The sequence below is a fragment of the Ochotona princeps genome, chromosome 17 (genome assembly GCF_030435755.1).
Source record: "Ochotona princeps isolate mOchPri1 chromosome 17, mOchPri1.hap1, whole genome shotgun sequence".
NCBI classification, from domain to species: Eukaryota; Metazoa; Chordata; class Mammalia; order Lagomorpha; family Ochotonidae; genus Ochotona; species Ochotona princeps.
In genome coordinates this window covers 14,198,717-14,221,201 of record NC_080848.1, presented here as the reverse complement: position 1 = coordinate 14,221,201, position 22,485 = coordinate 14,198,717, and the positions used below count along the sequence as shown (strand labels likewise).

Below are 22,485 nucleotides of genomic sequence, written 5' to 3'. Positions count from 1 at the left end.
CTATGAGACACCATCCTGAGGACCAGGGAGGGAGAATGAGAGAAGAGTGGGGTGAGGGGCAGCAGTCCCTGGATGCTCACATGCACCCAGCGTCCAGGATGCTTGGCCTAAGCTGTCATGCAAGAGGAAGCGGCTGACTGTGTGTCTTGGCTCCCATGTTGTGGACAAGTGCAACTGAAGCTGGGAGATGCAGAGATGCAGGCAGGCTGGACTCGTGGCAGTCTGACCGCTGGATCTTGATGTCTGTGGAACATTCTGAGCTGGCATCTGTGCTGCCCTCTCTGCCCTGCCCCTGCAGCTGGCTGGGTGGACATCTCCTTAAGAGAACATGAGAACAGGGAGAGCTGGGCCAGCAGTCAGGAGCCCCCACCGCTCAGGCTCTGCAGGTGCCACTTCTAACTCTGCCTGTCCCCTCTCCCAGGCTCTGCAGGCTCTCTTCCCACAGGGAGCTGGAGAAGGGGCTTGGCTAGATGGGTGGTGTGTGAGGCAGCTACCTGCACCCTACAACCAGATGGGGGAGATTTGGGTTTCAGTGTTCTCATGTCATGATTGCCAACCTGGGACTATCCCCTGCCACCTCCCTGGCCAAACTCAGCTCCCTTCTTACGTTGTGACAATCGTCTCAGGCCAGGGTCCTTTCCCTCGGGCCCTGGCCCAGTCTCCAGGACATGGCTACAGAGCCTAAGCTTGGATTCGTGCCCCCATCTCTCCTTCCCGACCCCTGCTAGAATGGTCCTAGGCCTCAGCTCTCTCCCTGAGACCCGTGACAGCACAGCTCCTGACACTCGGGCCTCAGCTCCTGCCCAGCTTCGATACTGCTTCCAGAAAGACATGGCCCCTCCTTTCTTTTCTAGTATTTTAAAGGTAGCATGAAAGAGGGACAGTGATTCCATCCACTTGTTCCACAATGGCCAGGGGTGGGCCAGCCTGAAGCCAGGAGCCTGGAACCTCATCTGGGTCTCCCATGTGGATGCAGGAGCCCAAGCACTTGAGCCATCCTGTGCTGCTTTCCCAGGCACGTTAACAGGGAACTGGTTGGGAAGTGGAGCAGCCGGGATTCAAACCAACATCCAATAAGATGCCAGCATTGCAGGTGGCAGCTTTCCTTGCTGTACCATGGCATTAGCCATGGGAGCTACATGAATGGGTTTATCTTGACTTGATTGCGTGTGCACAGACCCTGTGTGACATAAGTTGCTGTTCACAGGTACCAAGGATAGGACGTCCACCTAGCTCAACCTGGAACACATGGGCTGTGTGCGCCTCCAGCGAGCGGGCAGCCCTCTGGTCTTTCCTGACATCCCTGCTTCTGCTAGGCCTCTGCCCCTGGCAACTCTGGGCTGCCCCATACGGACAGATGGACAAATGAGATGCCAGCTTCAGCCACTTCTGTAGCACCTGGAGAAAGAGGGGAACTTGCAAAGAGGTGGGTGGGCAGAACCCAGCCACCCACAGGAGCTGGCAGTCTCCCCACCCCCACTGTTGGCATCTGTCTCACCCACACCTAAATTGACAGCTCATTTCTGGTGACTCACATTGTGTCTTCGAAGCATTCAGCTTTCATGAGTATCCGCTCTCCTTGTTTGTACACTTCTGATTCACCCACCAATATAGCATTTAATTACATTATAAACAGTGATTACAGGGACAAGGGAACTGTCAGGAAAGCGAGTGACTGACAGGTGCCACAGCAGCAGTGGGAAGCGAGGGGGAGGGGTCTTGTACCAGGACTGTGTCCAGGAAGGAGGCTGCAAGCCCCACCCCCTCTAGGGTTCCCAGGGCCAAGTCAAGGGGTGACTGAGGGAGGAGACTCCCCGGCACAGAACGCAGCCACATCTGCACTGATCCAATCCCCCAAACCAGCCAGCACCACTGCTGTGCAGTCTGGAATCTTCTAGAGGCCATCCCATACCCCTGCTGGCATGACTGCGATGACCTCCTGTGATGGGGAGGGTGAGTGGAAACCACACCCCCTGTTCTGGGCAGCTGTGGGGGTGAGGGCGCTGGCTCACCAGCTTCTCTGTAAGCAAACAGTTCTTACTACCACACCACTCCTCCCTGAGTCCCAGAGAACTGAAGTCCAGGCATGAACAGAAACTTAAAAAAAATTTTTTTTAATTGAAAGGTGAAGAGAGTGAGAGCAACAGGGATCTTCTGTCTCTGACTCACTCTCCAAATGGCACCAACAGCCAGATCTGGGTCAGGGTGCAGCCAGGGGGCAGGAATTCCTTCTGAGTCTCTCAGGTGTGTGCAGGGGCCCAAGCACTTAGGCCACCTTCCACTGCTTTCCCCGGAGTCCTAGCAGGGAGCCGAATCTGCAGAGCCGACAGGCCTCAGCCTGGTGCAGTGACAAGGGACGCTGGCATCCCAAGCGGGGCTTAACCCACTGCCTGCCACACTACACTGGCCCCTCACACAGAGAGCTGATGGCTGCATCACATTGCTGCCGGTGGCTCTCATGGACACAGAAAAAAAACGTATGCACTTACATGTGTGAACACATTTAATGCTGTGGAACTGTATGCTTAAATGTAGTCAGAATAACAAGTGTGTCATGTGTATCTCATCACAGCACAAAAATAAAAGGGGGACCACTTCCAGTCCCTCCAGTGGCACTATTGCCACCTGCTACTTCTCCCGTACCCTGGAAAGGATGCTCCAAGAAGCAGGAGCCCTAGGCTGCCCCCTATGTGCCCACCCGGCCCAGTTGGACACCCACTGCACTTCTCATATGAGGTCCCTAAGAGGCCTCTTACCCCTGCTTCCGCCCAATGAGAGGTTGGGCACAGGGGTCTCCGGAGGGTGGCCTGGATGAGGGGACTGGATCATCTCCCATGACGTCATCCGTGTCACCAACTCAGAGAACTTGGAAGAACAGGCTTGGCCCAGGCCACTCTCCAGCCAGAACTGCCAGCAGGGCCTGTAGGCATAGGTTGGGGGAGGGAGGAGCGATGTTCCAAGGTGGGCAGGCATAGGCTGAGGATGCTGGTGGTGGGTCAAGTCACGAGGGGCGGGTCACATGAGGGCGAGACCCCTGCAGCTCTCTAAGGGCATTTACTCTGCAGAGAGGGGACATGGGAAGTGGTGGGCTGCAGAGGGCAGCATTGCCCAGAACGCCTGCAATGTTAAGGCTTGGGGGAGATGCCATAGAGGCTGGGAGGTCACCAGAGCTCTCATCCAGCCCTGCCCCTGCTGAGGGGGTGTGGGGAGGCCCATGCTGGGCTGTTTTCAGGTATCACTCCTAGGGAAAAGGGGTGGGGGATGTGAGGGAGCAGGTGTTGGACTCAGAGCTCCCATCGCTTCTGCCTAGTGGGGCTCAGCAGCAGACTTTGGCCGGTGCCTTCATCTTGGGCACAGGCCTGAGGTCACCCAGAAACCTGGGCACCCTCACCGCCCTCCTGTCCCCACAGCTGGCCCTGGCCTCTGCTAAGCTGAGCCCAGGAGCCTTTGGGCAGTGGGTGGGGAGGGAGGCACTGGATCTGGAGCTACAGGGGTGCAGGCTCAGCTGCGCAGTGGGCATGGGTCTGCTGACGTCAGACCAAGCGCATTAGGAAGGACTTGGGGTTGCAATTAGGGACAAGCATTCACAGTGAAGGTGTGGGTGTTGGGCTCCGAAACTGCCCCCTTCTATTCCCATAGATCTATAGATTTGACTCCCTCCCTGTCACTAATGAGTCCTCAAAGGAAAACTAATGTGCCTGGGACAGCGGCTGTGCTGTTCCACTCAGCAATAGAATCGTTGTCCTTTGTTCTGCACCCTGGGGTAGGGTCTGGGGGGACGCAGGTCCAGGTTGGGGCATTTTCAGGCATCACCTGCCCAGGTGGAGAAGAATTCTGGTTGAGGTGTCCAGCGATCTCTGGGGCTCAGGTCATCCTCCAGTTGTGCAGTCCCCTGCCCTCAGAAGCTCTGCATGGGAGGGGTCCCAGGTTCCCTTAGCCCCTCTGCTTCCCAGGGGCCCCCTAAACTCCCACCACACCCCTCAACCCCCCATCGCATCCCTCAGCTTGCTACCACTTCCAGCCTTGCCTCAGCATGGTGACTGCTGGTCCCTCCCCTCACTTGGAGCACAAGCAGCAAAGCGGGGCGCTGCCCAGCCCAGCCCCTCACAGCCCCTGGTCAGTGCAGCCCCTCACAGTCCTGCTGACCCAGTCCAAGGGGAGCCTCATCAGATGAAGGCAGAGGCAGGTAGGATGCCTCCTGGGGGTCCTTGACCTTTGGGGGTCACTTCTGATCCCTGAAGAGTGGCTTCTCTCCTTCCCCCAAACTCCCTCCAAGACCCCTCAGGAAGTTAATGACTCAACAGCATCCGACCTTGACTTTGTATTCTCAGCTCTGCTCCTGCCCTGGCGTGTGGACCCTACCCCTGGCTGCTGCCACTGCCTCCTTGACTCCAGCTGCCCTTGCACCCATGGTGGCCTCCCATGCCCAGTTGAGTCAGGGCCACCTCCTTACCAAGAACTGTCCCTTCTCACAGGGCCCTGGCAGAATGCCCACCACATGCCTGCTCTCTCAGGTGGGAGTGGTATAGTGTCCAGAGAGCCTGCAGGCAAGGACCCTCCCAACAGCCCTGGGGAAATACAGGCCCCAACAGATAATACTTGTGAAGATAAATATTATTATTTACAACAGTTGTCCCCTTGGAGCCAACATCTTTATCCCTTAAAGCCCCTCCCCCCTGCCCAGAGACCTGCTCGGGCTGCCCAACCCTGGACGCACAAGGGATAGGCAGAGGCTGGGCCATTCCACATGTTGTGAAAGAGTCACCCACCTGCTCCAGGGCTATGGGCAGGTAGGGACACTGAACCATCCCTTGTTCAGTTCACAGATCATTCTGCACCCCCCAACTTCTCACCCAAGGGGAGCCAGCAAGGCCAGGAGGTGACAGGGACCTAGAGTACCATGGCCTACAGGGCAGTAAGGACCCGAGGGGCCCAGGCAGCAGGGCAGGGCATTTCTGGAGAAAGGCAGATGTCAGTGATGGTGTTGGTGATGATCGAGTGGCCTGGCAGTGACCTCTGGCCATGGGGTCTGACCACATATTCCATTCCTAATGATGTCTCCAAGAGCTCCGGTCCTCATGGCTTTGGCACTCAGTGGTGTCCAGAAGGATCCCTAAGATCCACAGCTGGCGTCATCATGGTCACTGGATGCTGTCCCGAGAGTTTCCCATGATGCCCTGAGTGGCAGAGTTTCCCATGATGCCCTGCCACTCAGCTGCTGAGGACCCAGGGCTCCAGCAGGCAGGAGCAAATCTGTGCCATGGGAGGAGGAGCTTCACAGGGTCCTAGCATGGCTGCAGCATTCCAGCCTCCACCCCCCAGGGAGGATTGGGGCTCAGCCCAGTCTTCCAGGTCATTTTCCACTCCTGAACCTAGAGCTGCTGGCTGAGAGAAAGGTGGGCCTGGGCCCTTCCAGGCTTCCAGGGCCACGACTCTGGGGGCAGGGGTGTAGGGACTTGCTGGTGGCAGGCCGGACCACCGTCTTCCCAGCCGCAGACGTGGTGGGGGTGAGGGTCGTTCTGTGGCCTTGTGGCTCATACCGCCGTGGACTGCTTGATGCTGTGGAAGCTGATGCGGGTCGGGGAGGTGGGGATGGACATGGCGCGGGCCACGCGGGCACGGATCGAGTGCTTGTCCTGCCACCGGTGCCACCTCTTCCGGATGGCAGAGCGGACCTGTGGGTGTGGAAAAGGACATGACACCTGAGCCTGGAGCCCAGGACCCCCTCCTCCCTCCCCTGGGGGCCCACAGAGGGGGTACAATTGCTGATTTGCATATCTGTTGTGGTCCTGAGGAAGGGGCCTCTCTCTAACCCAATGACCTCAACCCGCATGTGTCCCCTGCTCCTGAATGAGACTGAAGCCCTAGCTTTCCACCCTCCCCACCCCACCCGGTCACCACACCTCTGAGAGCAACTGCAGGAGTGGAGTGGGCAGGTGGCAGGCACCTGGAGTGCAGCCCCAGCCCTGGGCCTTACCTCGCTGTTGAGGAAACAATAGAACACAGACACGAAGAAGCCCTGGGGAGGGGGAGATGACAAGGCTGGTCAGAGGCTCCTGGAAGCCCTTCCCCTTCCCCAGCAGCTGCAGGGGCCACCCTGAGTTAGGGGGTGCTGGGTACCTGGAAGGACTCCAGGAAGGAATTGAAATAGATGAAGACGACACGGGACACCTCATCCTCACCGGGGTGTACAAAGAACAGCATGTAGGTGATGCCCAGCAGCGGGAGCAGCACCAGCGTGGCCTTCACAGCCTTCCTGCAGTGGGCAGCAGAGGGGGACCAGTCACAGCACAGTCGGCAGCAGGAGAGGGGGCCAGGGGACCTTGGGGAGCCAGTCACCTGTACTGAATGGTCTCAGATGTAGTGGATGCCCGGAGCTTGGTCATGAGGATGCGAACGATGTTGAAGAGGAAGATGAAGTTGATCTGCAATGGCAGTGCATGGTGGGTCTGGGCTGTGTGCAGCAAGTGTAGCGGGGTGTGGTAGGCTAGGCTCTCTCAGCCTGCTCCCTCTGCCCTGGGCGCCCTGCGAGCTTGCCCTTGCACCCCCTCCTGGTACATTCCTCCAACTGCAGGCACAGAGGGTCCCCCCCTGCCCATGGGCAGCAGTGATGTCCCTGCCCTGCTCTGCTCTGTCTCCTGCCCTCCCTCCCCAGCCCCAGGCACTTACCAGCAGGACCAAGATCATGGGGCCTTGATAGATATAGTCGGTGTACACCCCAGGCCTTTTGCCAAACCAGCACCTGGAAGGTCGCAGAAGGATGGGGGCGGTGGCTGCCTAAGTCCACTTGGGTAGCAGGACTGGAGCCAAAAGCTTGGATGCGTGTGCTCCCATTCTAATCCCAGCAGCAGGTCAAGCCACCCGAGCCCCTGCAGAGCCTCCATGATCCCGTCCATTAGAATGGGCAACATCACCATGGCAGGGAAGCGAGGCCTAACCACCCCAGCTTGTTTAGCTCCACTGGACAGCCAGGGCTGTGGCTGAGCACACCTCCCGAGCAGAGGGGCTGCTGGGGAGGGGATGCCCACGGATCAGCCCTCTCTGCCTTTGAACAATACGCACCACCTGCTTTGCACTGTCCAGGGAGGCCTAGGGAGGGACAGGGATCGGGTCCACAGAAGTCCTGGATCCCTGTTGCATCCACACTTGGGGAACCGAGAATATTTTTGCAAGCCAGAAATGCAGACTATTTTTCATGCGAGCTCTTGGCTTCTTCCAAGTTGACCACAAAACTCAAGTTTCCAAAAAACCTCAGGTGGGCCACACGCAGTTGCCAATAGGCTGGGGTCTGCTCTGAGCAGATGCGCTGCAGATCCCTCCTGATGCAGTGTCTGCATCTCGCCACTAGGTGGGGCTTCAGAGCTGCTCAGACCACAGTGCAGACACACCCACACCTGCAGGCACTGGTGCCGCGGCCCCAGGCTGTTTCCTCCAGTTTGTGCCTAGGACCCCAGCTGAGTCCCCGCCCTACAAGCTGTGCAGGCATAGGGAGAGCTGAGACTGCCCCACAGGTGTCAGGCTCACAAATCTCACAGGCAACTCTAGTCCGTTTGTGGAGCCCCCCCTGCCCCCCCCCCCCCCCGTGAGGCGGTGCTGTGTTCTCTCTGCATCCCTGCGGGAAGCAGAGGAGGGGCCTCTGATGGAGGCCACACGGACAGTGGGGCAGCTTCTTTGGCAAAGATCCTGGCACCTGCCGGGCCGGCTCGCCGGCCTTGGCTGCCTATCCCTGTGGTTCTCAGTCTTGGCTGGGTACCAGAATCAGTTTCCCAAAAACCTCATTGCCCCATCCCCACCCCCACAATCAATTGCCTCTAACTCCCTGGGGGTGGAGCCCAGGCATAGACAGAGATCTGCCCAGTGGTTCACTCCCCAAATACCCACACAGCTGGAGCCAGGCACCTGGAACTCAATCCTGGTCTCCCATGTGAATGACAGGGACCCAACCACTTAACACATCACCTACTGCCCCTCACCCCCCAACCCAGGGAGTGCATCCATGGGAAGCAGGCACTCTGGTATGGGCTGCCTTCACCACTGCCCACCAGTGGATCTTCTATCAATCTGCCAGAGCGTCTGGAGTCCAGCTGCAGGGGCAAGGGGGACCCCAGAGTCTCCCTTGTGCAGAACTGCAGGGCTGCTGAGCTGGGAGAGGCCTCTGGAGCCATCTGGGTCCCTTTCTGTCAAATACCCGGACTCCAGGAAAGAAGGTCTTCATAGCAACAGGAACCATTTGCACAGCCACATCTGAGCACTGTTCTAAATGCTTTGCATATATTCACTAATGTCACCCACAACAACCCTTCCGGGTAGGTTCTATGGTTAGAAGGCCCACTTTACAGATATGGAAACCAAGGTGCGTGGCAGTTACTTGGCTATGTTACAACCTGACCCTGCCTTGGCAGTGCCCTGGGACCCTAAGAATGAGTCCAGTGCCCACTCTCTGCCTTGGTAGCTGCAGAAGTTGGGGTCCTGGTGGGAAAGCCAGCGCAGTACCACCCTACCCCCACCCCCGCCCTTGGGAGTCGGGTGGAGCCCAGGGCTCAGCAAAGGGTCAGCGGCAACTTACTTCTCATTGTCATAGTACAGCTTCCCGATGGCCCAGGCCACGATGATGGGGAAAGGCACACCTGGGAGAGACAGGCCGGGTCATCACGGAGCCTCCGTGGCCGGGGGAGGCAGGGGGAGGGAAGGGAGGAGGGCGGGAAGCCAGATGTGCCCACTGTCCCTGGAGAGAGGGCACAGCCCCCTGGGGAGGCTTACCCCAGCCAATGCAGACAAACATCCACTTGCGCAGGCGGTCAGTGGAGTAGGTGAGCACGATGGCCGTGTGCAGATAGCAGCCCTCACCGAACATCCAGAAGAAGTTGGTCACGTGGAAGTAGTTGTAGGCAGCTGTCACCAGCCTACACCAGCCCTGCCCCAGACAAGGGGGTGAGGAGGGGATGGGCAGGCAGTGCCCTGGGCTGCTACTCCTCACCCCCACTCCAGCACTTACCACGTTGCTCTGGTGAGCCTCGGGGCTCATGGTGAGCTGGACCACAAACCACGTGGCGTTGCGCAGGATGAAGGCCGAGATGAGGTTCCAATGAATGATGTTCCTCAGGCACCGGATACTCCTGGGTCAGCATCAGGGGAGGGAGGTTGAGGGCCTGGCCACCAGTCCAGGGCCTGCTGGGGAGCGTGAGGCTCTGGGCAGGGGGGTTGACCGGCCTAATTCCACAAGGAAGTGACCTCTAGGCTCCCTCTGGCCACGCAGATCAGACATAAGCTCCAGGAGGCGGAGCATGACATGTCCCAGGACAGGGGTTGCCTGTCCCAGCAGTGTCTGCTCTATGCCACTCCAGGAGTGACAATCACAGGTCTCCATCAGGAAGTCCTTCCCCCGACCACCCAGATTCCCCAGGCCTGCGCCCAGCTGCACCCATTCCTGGCTGGCTCTGTCACCCACACCCTTGGCAGCAGGGCTGAGACTTGGGCACATTCAAGCTGAAGAGGGCCCAGCCTCCAGAGTGCCACCTGCTTAGTTCCCCTTACCCACCTGGCCTAGGTATGGGTGACACAGGTGAGCCTAGGGCTTGTCCCTCCTGAAATCTCCCCTCCCCCGCAGCAGCCATGGCAGTGGGGGCAGGTACCGTCCTGTCCTGGGACAGGGCCCCTTTCCAGCAGCCTGTAGCCACCCCACCTCCTACTTGCCCACTCTGCTCAGAGACCCCAGCCAGCAGGAGGATGAGCCAGGGCCTCCTCACCTGAGCCGCAGAAAAAGGACGAAGGCCACCAGGAGGGCCGCCAGGGAGACACAGTGGCCCAGGTAGTTGATGATGACGGCCACATGATAGTGCACCTTGCTCTTCTTCTGAGGCAGGAGAGAGGGGCGCAGTGAGGCGCCATGCAGCACCGGAGGTGGGGGGGCGGCCGGGACAGAGCAGCCCATAGGGACGAGGGGCCTGGGGCAGCACTGCCCCAGTTATTCCTGGACCCTGGATCTTGTCCACCCTCTGGGCTGGTAAGTGGATGGGAAAGGGGCTGCGGCTCTGGGACTTCCATCCTCCACACACTCTGTATCCAGTTACCCAAGATCCTCCTGCCACAGCCCCCACCGTCCAGGACAGGGGACCCCAAGGCTGACAACAGATCCCACCCCCAGCTCTCTGCAGACACCTGTCCCCCAAAAGCAAAGCCACCACCCCCTTTCTAGAAGCTGGAAGGTGTAAAGGCAGTGGGTGGTGAGAAGGGGTGCCCATCGACTTCACGGGCTCAGGGTCAGGACAGGGACATCAGAGTGGATATCACAAAGAGGGTGCCTCCTATAGAGGCATCCCAGAGCACCTGCCCTCCACAGACCCACAGACATTTGAGCTGCTCCTGGGGGGTGGGACCCATCCCTTCCTATATTCCACAAGGGGAAACCGAGGCCCAAACTCATTCCAGAACCAGGGCAAAGCAGTAGAGTGTACAGGGTCCATTCCTGTGTGATTCCCTGAGTTGCCAGACCTGGGCTGGTTCCAGATCTGTCTCCTACTTGCCTGACAGGCTGAAAGCCCAAACAGACTGCCAGGGGTGGCACCCCCAGAGCGGGGCATGGCCAGGGCTTGACAGTGTCATCCAGTCCATGAGTTGGAAAGCTTATCCCTAACATGGAGGCATGGACAGGTGGGGCCGCTAGGACTGCTCGCTGGACCCATGCTGGTATCAGGGGAGTGGATGCCCATGGGAAGGTGTGTTCAGCTGCTCCTGCTCTCTTCTCTCTCCTTGTGCCCTGTGTGAGATGCTGCAGCTAGGAGGCCCTTGCCACATGCCAGTCCCTTGACCTGGCACCTCCTAACCCAGAGCTCTGAAGCAGCACATCTCTGATTGTCCCAAGTCACTCAGCATGCAGGATTTTGGTTACAACAGCCCCGACCAAAGGATATCCCAAGGGACAACAGTCAGTGACATTGGGAGACTCCCAAGGACAATGAGAGACCTGGCCTGTCTTGGAGAGAGGCGGCCGGGGCTGAGGACAAGCCAGGAACAGCCCGTGGGCAGCCAGGGACCCTCCAGGAGAAGCCCAGCACCCTGCCACAGGTGTTCTGTGCTTGCCACCAACACATGTGGAGCTGGTGGGGACATCTGAGGAATACACAAGAATAGCCAGGGCCTAGGCAGCACTTTATGGTTGTGCCGTGTGCAGAGCGAAACCCAGCAGGCACCTGAGGGAGGTAACACAGCCTGGGCTGGGGCCACCCTGCTCTGCTCTCAACAGACTCTAACTCAGGCTAATGTCTGCGCAGTTATATATACATATATATGTGTGTTTAATTTTAATATGTATTTCTATATACACAAAATACATGTATTTAATTTTTTTATTTGGAAGGCATTAAGACAGAAATCTCTCATCTGGCAGGTCATGCCTTCAACCCTAAATGCCTGCATTGCCTAGGATTGGGCCATGCTGAAGTCAGAAGCTGGAAACCCAACCCCTGCCACCCACATGGATGATGGCAACCTGATTCCTTGAGTCCTCAGTAGCCAGAGCCAGGGATCCAACCTGGGTATTCCAACATGGACAAGGGGATCTTACCACCTGCCCCACTGGTTTTGCCACACTCTGCAGGACAGAACCTTGTCCCATGGGACAGTGATGTCAAACCTATGCTGGTACCACACTGGGAGTGGGACTCTAAGACCTCCCCTGCCAGAGCCCCACCATAGCTCACCCCAAAGGGCTTCCTGAGCTGCTCCTCACCACATTGGGATCCAAGTGGGGCTCCTAAACCAGCAACATGGGCCCTAAGCAGCTCCTGGGTCCTGAGAAAAGTAGGTTTTGGGGGACTGGTGTTAGGCTGGTGTTAGCCTGGGAAGGCTGCCACTTGCTCCACTTTCCATCCAGCTCCCTGCTCATGGCCTGGGAAAGCAGAGAAGATGGCCCAAGTGTTTGGGACCCTATATCTGTGTGGGAGACCTGGGGGAAGCTTCTGGCTCCTGGCTTCAGATGGGCTCAGCTCCTGTCCTTGCAGCCATCTGGGGAGTGAACCAGCAGATGGAAAATCTCTTTCTCTCTCTGTAATTCTGCCTTTCCAACAAATAAGTGAATCTTTAAAATTAAAAAAAGAAAGAAAAGCAAGCAGGATAGGGCCCTGCAGGGTGGAAAACATCCTTGTTTCTGTCCCCCCATTCCAGTCTTGAACCCCGGCAATAGTCTGGAGCCCCAGTCTTCTCATGTCCCAACAATGTGTGCCTGCCCAGGATGTGCCAGGCCCAATCAGGTGCTCAGCAGAGCCTGGGGGACAGGAATAGGGTGTGGGTAGGGACTAAAGTGACCATAGACAATGTGTGTGCAAGATATGGAGGTTACTGCATGGCAGTGCCAGGCCTTGGTGCCATTCCCAAGCCGGGCAATGAGGGAATCAAGCTCCCCAGGTGATGGTCGCCTGGGGGCAGGACTCTGGGCACTGGCCTCTGGGTGCCCTCACACGTCCCATTTCACGGCTAACTGTCTGTGGCTCCTTGCTCTGTGATGCCCCAGGACACTGCTGCTTAATTAGGACTCAGCCTGGACCCAGAGCCGAGAAACCTGTACTTGTCAACTATAATTCCCAGCTCTGGGAGGGGGCGGGCAGCCAGGCATAAAGAGTGACCTTTTCAATGAAATGAGTCCGTTTCCCTGTGCGCTAGGCAACCAGGCCAGTGGGGGATGTGGGGGAAGGTGGGCAGATGGGGCTGGGTCCCAGCGCTGCTGGGTGGGAGATGGGCCTCAGTGCTACTCTCCTGTTTACCAGGGAAGCACAGATCTGAATCCCTGACAGCCACTGTAGGGACCTGGAGGTTCCATTACCTACTCAAGGTCACATGGCACCAAAGCACTGGGCCAGACTCCAATTCCAGACTGTCCCCAAAGCCACCGCTGTTCTCACTGCACCTCCCAAGATGGGCGGATGACAGTGACACCCCCAACCCTGCTTGCCCTGGCTCTGCTGGTGGCCAGGGGTCCAGGACCCTGTCCCCGAATCTTTGGAGGGTGAAGAGGGGAAATGGGGGGCCATGAGGGTCCCCGTCAGTCCTCTAGTGGGGAAGGTCTTAGGCGAGAGCAGGAGAAAGGAGGACCCCTCTGTGGCTGGCTCTGACGACCAGGAGACTGGGTACAGGGAGGGAGGCATGAAGAACTATGAGCTATTGTCACAGGAGGGGATGGACGCCTGCCTCTCTGGAGTGGGGGAGAGGGGTGTGGTCTGACCTTGAACTAGAGACCACTGTCCATCTGCCTCTGATCCTGGGCACCCAGCAGGGTTACCAAACACCAGGCAGGTGTGATGCAGGCTCAGGACTTGTGGCTGTAGCCGTGTCCCACCCTGGGGACAGGAGCCTCATTTCCTTTCTTCTACATTCCTCTCCTGTGTGCCAGGGAAGGAGCCCCCACCCTGCTGGGAGGCAGGGTTTCCTGCCAGACAGCCCTCCGGGTTCTGAGATGCCAGCAAGCCCCCATCCCTCTGGTGAAGGGAACCTGTTTGCGCCGCTAACCAGCTTGGGTGAAAAGGACCCCATCCTTCAGGTTCAGACTGGACCACTTTCTCAGCGCAATAACCTGAGGTTGTGGGACCGACTGGCCAGAGCCTGCCCAGCCTCTGTGCTGGACACCCCTTTTCAGGCCAGCCAAGGGCTCTGGTTCCACCTCCGCCTGCTGCAGGCTCACACTGGGGGCCCTGACCCACACCTCCCCCAGGGCAGCCTGGCGGGCTCAGACTCACCTCCTCGTTCAGAATCTCCTGGCACGCCGAGTAATTCACGCGGGCAGCCCAGCTGCCATTGGCCAAGCATTCCCGGTAGCCATTGTCTGCAAAAGGAAGAAAGGAGAGCAGTCAGTACCCCTCCGCCTGTGCCATCTCCGGGCTGCCTGGCCTGGGTCTCAGGAGTCAAGCTGGGGAAAGGGGCTGCCTCGCTCCCCATCTTCCTGCTCTTTCTGCTAACTGACCCCAATAGGGCTGCAACGGCCACAGCTCTGCCCCCATACCCCCCACCACAGCTGGCAGGTGCCTCTGGCTGTTTCTTGGCAAGCCTGTATGAAACAGAGGTCACATGGCAGGTATTCTAGAATCTCCAGAGAGCTGAGCAGGAGTCTAAACACTAAGACTAATACAGACCCCTGCTCCCGGCCTGGCTCCTTCACCGAGAGCTTCAGCCCCAAACATGCTTCTGGCAGCCGATTCTGGTTCCAACTGCAGGCCACGCTGGCTGGAGGATAAGAGGAGCCCAGAGGCACCTGTGTAGTTGACCTTGGCCACCACCTCTCCTTGGATAGGGTTCAGCCCTGGTTCCCAAGGGACCACCAGCTGGGACAGGGGACGCTCTGCTGGTGACACCAGGATCAGAGGGAGATGCTGGGTGGGGGTGGGAGGAATCCAGGTCTGGACCTCTCCCCACCCCAAACCTCCAAAGGGCCCACGGCCTGGCCTCCAGCTGAAGGTTCCTGGGCCTCTGCATGTAGAGCGCCTCTGCTTGCAGCTGGCCAGTGGGGACACGGGGCCAAGCTAATGTCCATCTGCCCCCAACCTGCCCCCTGCCTTGTCTGTGGCCTGATCTCAGGCAGGACTGAGCCCATGGGCCACAGCTGGCCAAGAGGTGGTGGAGTTGCTGACCTGCAAGAGAAGGGTGCAGCCCCTGAAGGGGAAGAGGCAGCTACAGGGCCAGAGGACCCCAGGGGTTCTGCCAGGTCCAGGAAGTGCCAGGACTAGGGCCTGGGTTCCAATCCTGGCATATCCTGAGGCACAGTTTCTGTGATGCACAGTTTGCCTCCCTGCCAGCTCTCTCCTCCCCAAGGCTGGGCCACCCCCATTGGTGATGGGGGACCAAGGGGCTGCAAGTGTCCAGGCTGGCAGGAGCAGCTGCCAGGAGGAAGCGACCTCTTTGTGTTCAGCTGCCCAGCGAGAAAAGGGGAAAAGGGTATTTTTGGAACGGCTTCCTCTCCCTTTGAAGAGGGAGGCAGCAGAAGAGGGAGGAGCCGGGAGTCCTGCAGCAGTGAGCGAGGGGTTCCCCACTCCATCCCGGGAAGGCAGACCCCACATGGAGGGACTCCCCCTGCCACACACACACACATACCCTGCCCAGCATGGGAGGGGACACTGGACTCCAGGGACAGCCTCAGGGGCCGCACACAGCCCGCACAGGGCTGGGGGCCTCCTCCTCCCTTGCTTGTGTGGGTGAGGGCCCCTGCTTGCAGCTGTTGCTCTCTCTGTAAGCTAGGGCCTGAGTCACTAACAGGGGTGAGTGAATGAAACCTGAGTGAGGCAGGTGGCATGGCAGGGAACTGCAAAGCCTGGCCATGGGGTTTGAGGCCTCAGGAGGGGCAGAGGTTGACGTGGGGACCAAGTATCAAAACAGACCCTTGGCCAGTCCTGTCCCCTCCCCTGGGCTGCAAGTCAAGCCTCTGGATCTAAAACCCCAGCCACTGGGTGGGGTGGTGGGGGACTGGGCTGGCCCTGGAACCTCTCTAAGTTTGGGGGTTTCAGTTGTGAGGCTGGGGCTATTCCAACAGCTCCTGTTATGCATCGCAGGGTTGTGCAGGCTCAGACAAACCAACCTGGCTTGCCGGCTGCAACAGGGATGCCAGCCAGGCCTGAGTGCAAATTCCAGCGTCACCACCAGTGACCTTGGCCAGCTCCCTCAGCTCTCCGAATTATGTAACGGTGACGCTGTCTTTTAGGGACGTGGTGGGAGCCAGCACACTCAGTGGAATGCAGAGCTGGTCCTGGCCAGGTGTGGGCTGCACCCACCCATGAGTGCTATCATTACTGCTCCTGTCATTTCCCACCTCGTCCCACCCTGACTGCCCCCCCCGACCCTGCCCTTACTTGTGGTGTTGTAGCGGACCCCGTAGAAAAAGGCAGGGCAGGGCCGCACCACCAGCTGCCCTGCAGGGCTCCGGGGCCAGCAGGTGCCAATGAGATCCACAGATGCGTTACACTGCAATCCTGGGAGCAGAGACAATAGGTGAGGCAGAGCAGGGTTCCCAGCCAAGGCCCCAGGCAGGCAAGGGACCCCCATCCCAAGGCCTGCCCACCACCCCAGTGGTCAACACGCATGGCTCAACTGGGGACAGGATGGCAGTAAGGATCCCAGCACAGGGAAGGTACTAGGGGGAGGAGTCTGCACTTGATGCTATGGCATCAGGGAGCCAGTGTGGGTTCCAGAGCAGAAGAGGGGAAGGCTGGAAGTTGTGGATGGCACATGGAACTAGGCCAAGCACGCTCCAGGCGCCTCTCTCAGTGGCAGACTGGCGCTGTGGAACTCTCCCAGAACGTTCTGGAACAGGCCCAGTCCCCTGTCTCTGCTGGAACCAAACCATATATGCCCTAGTCCTGTAGCAAGAGCCAGCTCATGTCGCAGGGAAGCTTCCAGTCAGTCCTGTAACAGTGGTAACTGAGCAAGCCTCGTTCATGCTCTGATCTAGGCTGGACCTTAAGAGAGGATAGACAGAGAAGGGGACAGCAGGGAGTTGGGGAGTGGGAAATCTCACAGGCTCTGCTACCAGAGTGCTGTGTGACACTAGGCAGCTGGTTTCCCTCTCTGGTCATTAGTGCTTCACCTATAGGTAAACAAAATGGAACCAGATCAGACATTCTTAATCCCAGTCCACTGGGAGCTTCATGAATTCACCAGGACCCAGGATGCAAGGGAAGACATGGCGTGTACCTGTGTCATAAAAGTCAGAAGGCCCATGGCTTTCATGAGTTCTGAAGGCTCACACCTGAGCAAGGACAAGGCCATGTCCAAACCTTCTCCCTTAGCAGAAGCACCTCTTGGTGTGGGACAAACCTAAGTTCATTGGAACTTCAGTTGTAGGGGGTGGGATGTGGTCCCCCAGACCTGGCTGAGCTGGCCAGCATGGTGCTTGGACCTCCCACATGTACCCCCTGACTTCCCTGCCTTCCTTGTATGGAGTACCGGGCTGCCCTGCTGTCACTGAGATGAGCCAGGTGGGAGGCCCATCCGCTCCTCTCCCCAGGACAGGAACCTGGCCAGGGCTGCTCACACAGGACGCAGCCAGAGGCCAGGGTCTCAGCTGCCCTGTATGCCAAGTGCTTCTGGGCTGAAGGGGTGGGAGCTACATCAGGCACAGGGAGGGTGGCACAGAAAGGATGGGCGGCCTTGTCTTTGCTTGGCTGGCTGGGATTGAGCCATAAGGTGGGTGATTCTTCAGGACAAGGGATGTGCCAGGCTCATAGCAGGTAGAAAGGAATGTTTGGAGCTCAAATTTGCCAACCCCTAGTGCATGTGGGACACTACAAGGATGGCTGGCCACCCTAGCTCTGGGCACCAGGCCTCTCTGGGTGGCCTTATAATGTGGCACTGACAGCATCAAGCCCATTGGGTCCAACCTTGGGGCCAGTGTCCAGCTGTATGTGCTTGGGCAAGCCTTCTCTCTGAGCCTCAGGTTCCCCTACTGTTAATGGAGAGCAACAGGACTTTCCGGTTGCATTGTTCCAATGATTTGGAAGCCTTGGCAAGTATTAGTGAGCAGGAATCACCATTCTCAGGCTCCACCTTCAGGTTAGGGACGGGAGTGGCTGCTGGCTGCTGGTCATGGCCAAGTCTCATTCCATCAGTCACCAGCCTTACCACTGCCCAGTGTGGTCCAGCTCATGCCTGAGCTGCCATATCCGGGCTCCGAGACAGGACAAGGCCTCTGCAGCAGGGGGACTCACATTCTCCTTGGCAGCCCCGAAGGTCTCAGCTCAATGCCAGCTACCCCGGCCAGACACCATCCATCTGCCCGGCCCCTCCGCCCATCCCACCATCTGTCTCTACCAATGCCTATCAGGGTAGGGCTTGGCATCAGAAGGCAAATGGCAGCCAACAGAGGTCGTTCTAGAAGGTGACGGAATGCCTGCCAGGCAGTTGGGTGGACCGGGGGCATGGATCGGGGCTCTGGGTATACATCACAGGGTACGAAGACCCTCAGCATTGCCTGTTGCCTCAAGGCGACACCTATGTGGGCTCAGGGAAACATTCTCCTGAAGCCCATCTGGCAGGAAGGCAGGCTGGGGAAGGGGCCTGTCAGCTCTCTCTGCTAGAACACCAGACTCTTCTAGAACTTCCCTCTGCAGCCCTCACAATTCAGCTCGGCCAGCTTTGCTGCCAGCTGCCTCAGGCTCAGAGCCTCCTCCCCACTCTCCGGCCCTTCCGCCAAACCCACCTACTGGTCTTCAATCAGCTCTTGCTTCGACCCACAGCACTGATCTTTGCTGCCAGTCCCTCTCAAGATGCACTGCAAAACCTCTTCTTTCAGGAAGGCTTCTGGGATTTACGTCCCTCCTGTCCTTACCTCCCCAGCACCTGCTGTGATGAGCACCTACCTTGCCTCTGTGCAGCCACACAGGAAACATTGCAAAAGCCCACTGATGTTACCGGGACCATGGCAGTTCTGCCCTCTACAGCTGGTGAAATCCTGCCCAGGACCCAGTACAGCTGGCCCCATAACAGACTCTTAAGACAGGTGTCACCCTCCTCACCCATCCCATTTACAGTGGGCGACCAGGCTCCAAGGAGTTCGGGACACATTCATTCCTGTGGCCCTTGGGTCCCCAGCTCCAAGACAGGGCAGACAAAGCACCTCCGAGGAGCTGGCACATCTGGAGAAGGAGCCTGCCGTCTCTAAGCCCCTGCTAGTTTCACCAGCCCCACTCCCTCTGCCCTGGAAGGAGCTGTAGTTTGACCAGGTGGCAGCCACACTGAGATGGGGGAACCGATTCTTGAATCTACCTCCAAGCACTTGCACTTGTGAACTTGACTCCTAGACCAGACTGTGGGCCCCTCTGTACTCCCCCTGTGCCTTACAGGGGGAGGGAGCTGATGCATAGCAGGTGCTCAGTAGACAAATCGAGTGGGGTGAACCAAGTCCTGAAGAGGAAAACGAATAGCAAGAGAGTAACGAGTCTCCCAGGGACCCCCTTCTGCTTCTGCCAGCAGCAGCCTTGACCAGGGCTACTGCCCCAAGCTAGGACCTTGCACCGGCTGTGCAGTACTGGCTGTGCAGTGCTGGGCTGCAGACAGTGCTGGCCTGCCCCGGCTTCCACAGCTGCATCGACACTCGGTGTTTGAGAATAAGAAAAAGCTCTACAAAAGCGTTCTGCAAACGGTTGGTGATCCAGGCATCTGCACCTGCAGCTGCACGGGTGTGGGAGACCTAGAATCGGGCACTGCGGAGTGACCCAGGAGCCCGTGGCTGCCTGAGCTGAGGCCGGGGCTCCTGTGGGCCTCAGCTGCACTGTATGCCAAGTGAGGATGGCAGCAGTTGCCTCAAAGGTCACTATACTAACTGGGCTAATCCACCTCGGATTCCTGGAACAGTGCCTGGTAAGGAGTTGGCACCACTTGGGGCATTTTTAACAGTAGGGAACAGCAGCCCTGCTACCCACAGCTGCCAGACAGCAGAGACTGGCACCTCCGCTGCAGGAGACAGTGTAACGTGCAGCTCCAGACCTGTGGCCAGTGCATGGGGGTAACCTGGGGTCTCTCAGGAGGAGGGGAGGGAGGACTCACCAGAGGTGTTGCCGGCCAGTGACAGGCTCTCACAGTGCTGGTCCTGCAGGAAGGTGGAGACAGGTTCCAGGCCCAGGAGCAGAAGGGCCTGTGGGCACAGGGAGGTGGGAGACGGAGTTAGGCCAGGTCAGGCCAGGCTGGGGCAAAAGGGTCAGAACACTGAAGTCCTGGAGCTGGCATTGTAGCACAGCAAGTCAAGCCATCTCCTAGGACATGAACATCTGATATGCATTCCAGGGTAGGTCCCAGCGACTCCACTTCAGAACCAGCTCCCGCTAATGAGACTGGGAAAGCAGCGGAGGAGGGTCCAAGGGCCTGAGCCCCGTCCCCCACATGGGACACCTGGATAAAGCCCCTGGCTTCCCCAGGCACTGGGAAGATAAGCAAGCAGATGGAAGCTCTCCCTCTCTTTCTGTAACTCTGCTTTTCAAATAAATGAAATGAATCTTTGAAAGACTTTAAAAAAAATCCTGAAGTCTTATTTATGATGCAGCTTGTCACGACACACTGGAGAAAAAGGCCTCACTGCCTGCCTCTGCTCCCCCTTTCCAATCAGGCCTCCATGCATCCCACCCCTCCCTGGACCCCAGGACCTCAGCAGTCCTGTGAAAGAATCTACCTTCCTGCTGATCCTGTCTCCCTGCGTTCCCCACCCCGTCTCTTCCATGGTGCCTTCCCCCTCTGCCACCTGCCTTCCCAGGTGCAGGGAGCTGTCCCCTCTCCTGGTCACAGCCTGTCCCCTGCACCTGCTGGTCCTTGCCTGCCTGGACCCCAATATCATCCACTCTGACCCTAGTACCTGTCTGAGCCCCTGTGGCTTGGCTTATCCAATCCCTGTCCTGTTGTGCTTTCTGCTCTCCCAGAGTAACCCCAGGCCTGCACTGCCCCCAGCCCAGTACTGAGCACCCAGGACCCTCCCAGCACCTCCCAGGTCGGGGCTGTGATGGGGCATCCGTCTCTTGGACCCCAAAGGACTCTCCCACACTTTATTCATCAGTAACGAAGCCCCACAGTCTCTAGAGGGATGAGGAAATGGCTTTCCTTTCAATTTCTATGGAAATGCAGGCATGGAGTGGGAGGAAGCCACGGGGCTCTGAGGCCTGGCACCACCGCAGCCTGCCCAGGGCCCATACCACGAGTCCAGCTCAGCTGCCTGCTGAGGGTCACCCTGGGTCACTGCGTGCCCATGTTTGGGAACATTTCAGAGGTGAAGCAGTGATGGGAGTTTGTGCTGTATTTGTCTTGTTTTCCAACCCTCAAATAAATAAAAACCCCAGCTGTAAAATGAAGCCTGCTGTGCTTCTGGCAACACAGGAACCTCCACCTTCTCTACCAGGCCTGCAGGTAGTGCTGGGCTCCAGCTGCCACGCACCTGTGTCCCGCTCAGATCTCATCTTTAAATGATCCCTGGGGATCATTTTTTAAAGAAGCATTTATTTGAGGGAAGCGTGGTGGCATAGCACGCTAGTCCCCCACCTATGGCGCCTGTGCCTTTAGTGCACCATGTGGGCTCCGGTTCCTTGGCTACTCTACTTCTGATCCAGTTCTTTGGTATGGCCTGGGAAAATAGTGGAGGATGGCCGAAGTCCTTGGGGTCCTGTAACCACATTCTATTCTGTCCCCAGAGGCAGGCAGCTCAGCTGCTGGGCCAGAGGTTTCTTCTAGAAGGACCAGGGAATCCCGCCCATGGGCCTCCTTGCTCCCACACTGACTCAATGGCAGCTCAGCCCAGGGGGCGGAGTCGGGCCCCACCCCGCCCACCACAACCAGACTCGGGTTTCTCGGGGGTCCGCCTCTCTGCTGGACCCTACCCCCGGGGGCAAGGCCACCCTCCACACCCCCGACCTCCAAGGCTGCCTCTCCTGCTCGCTGGCTCCTCCTGTGACCCCCACACCTCGGTCCCCTTGTTGCCCAGGAACTCTGCAGTTCCACAACCCCTACCCTTGGCTTCATCCCACCCTGCCCCCTCTGTCCCCCAAGACCAGATGGTCCCGTGAGCACTCCCCTGAGCACCTGTCCCAGATCACAGGCCCAGTCCTGGGCCCTGTGCCCTTGCAGTTCCCAGGAGTGGGTCTTGGTTGTGCCCTGCCTGAGGACACAGCACCCATGCGCCCTGGTTGGAGCAGACAGCAGGCACGCCAAAGTCCCGGTTCTTGCATCACAGCAGATCCACTCCCTGGAGAGCCCCAGTCCCAGCCTCAGGGTCAGGGGCCCAGCACCCTGACACTGCTCGTTGGGACACCTCCCAGCGCCACCATAGTCTTCTCCCAGCCGAGGCTGGCTGCTAGACTCGCAGCCAGCAGCACCTAGGCTAACACTGCCTCTCCCTCCGTGGAAGGTTTGCAGAATGTCATGTTTCTTTCTACAGGGAGCTCCGGCCTCTCCTGCCGGTTCCTCTCTATGTCTGCCTATTGCCCCTGCAGCGGTCATTGTGCTGTCCTTTCTCCAACGGCAAAGGCTGCCCCGAAGTCTCAGTTTGCTCCTAATTTCCTCTGCAAACAGACGCCTCTGAGTCACGCATGGGGTGAAGGGCAGGCCAGGCCACAGAAGCCCTGTCTTCCAGAGCACTCGCTAGCAGTTCGCTCCTTGGCAGACCCCGGCATGGATGGAGCGCTCTAGCTGACCATCCCTCTGCCAAACTGCACGCATTGCTGCGTTTTGAATCACATGGAAGTTCAAGTGTTTGTCTCCACCCCAGCCCATCTCCTTGCAGAGCTGGTGTTGAAACACCGAACTTTCAGGCAGATGGAAGTGGCACCACAAGTCTGAGGCTCGCAGAGCACCTGGTTCACTGCCAGCTACAGCCTTGCTTCTGTGCCCCAGCCCACCGGAAAGGCTCCACTTCCATTCTGTGCCTCGAGGGGGACGTTGCAGGTTAAGCCACTGATTGACACAGGTGTATTCTGCATTTGAGTGCCTGGGACCCAGCCCTGCCTTTGCCTCTGCTTCTGATCCGTCTCCCTGCTC

The 22,485-nt window shown here is 58.3% G+C and overlaps 1 protein-coding gene across 1 annotated transcript in view; it reads right to left on the bottom strand.

The window, feature by feature from the left end:
- Positions 1 to 5,321: 5,321 nt before the first annotated feature.
- The window catches only part of CRHR1 (corticotropin releasing hormone receptor 1), a 30,377-nt gene continuing 13,213 nt past the window's right edge, over positions 5,322 to 22,485 (bottom strand). The window contains exons 2-13 of the mRNA XM_004597292.4: positions 19,519 to 19,606; positions 15,828 to 15,947; positions 13,728 to 13,813; positions 9,747 to 9,853; positions 8,996 to 9,116; positions 8,761 to 8,914; positions 8,567 to 8,627; positions 6,670 to 6,742; positions 6,340 to 6,425; positions 6,121 to 6,256; positions 5,978 to 6,019; positions 5,322 to 5,675 (exon numbers count right to left, since the gene is read on the bottom strand). Coding sequence (XP_004597349.1) covers positions 5,535 to 5,675; positions 5,978 to 6,019; positions 6,121 to 6,256; positions 6,340 to 6,425; positions 6,670 to 6,742; positions 8,567 to 8,627; positions 8,761 to 8,914; positions 8,996 to 9,116; positions 9,747 to 9,853; positions 13,728 to 13,813; positions 15,828 to 15,947; positions 19,519 to 19,606 — 1,215 coding nt within the window. The 3' untranslated portion in view covers positions 5,322 to 5,534. The remainder of the gene's footprint in view (positions 5,676 to 5,977; positions 6,020 to 6,120; positions 6,257 to 6,339; positions 6,426 to 6,669; positions 6,743 to 8,566; positions 8,628 to 8,760; positions 8,915 to 8,995; positions 9,117 to 9,746; positions 9,854 to 13,727; positions 13,814 to 15,827; positions 15,948 to 19,518; positions 19,607 to 22,485) is intronic.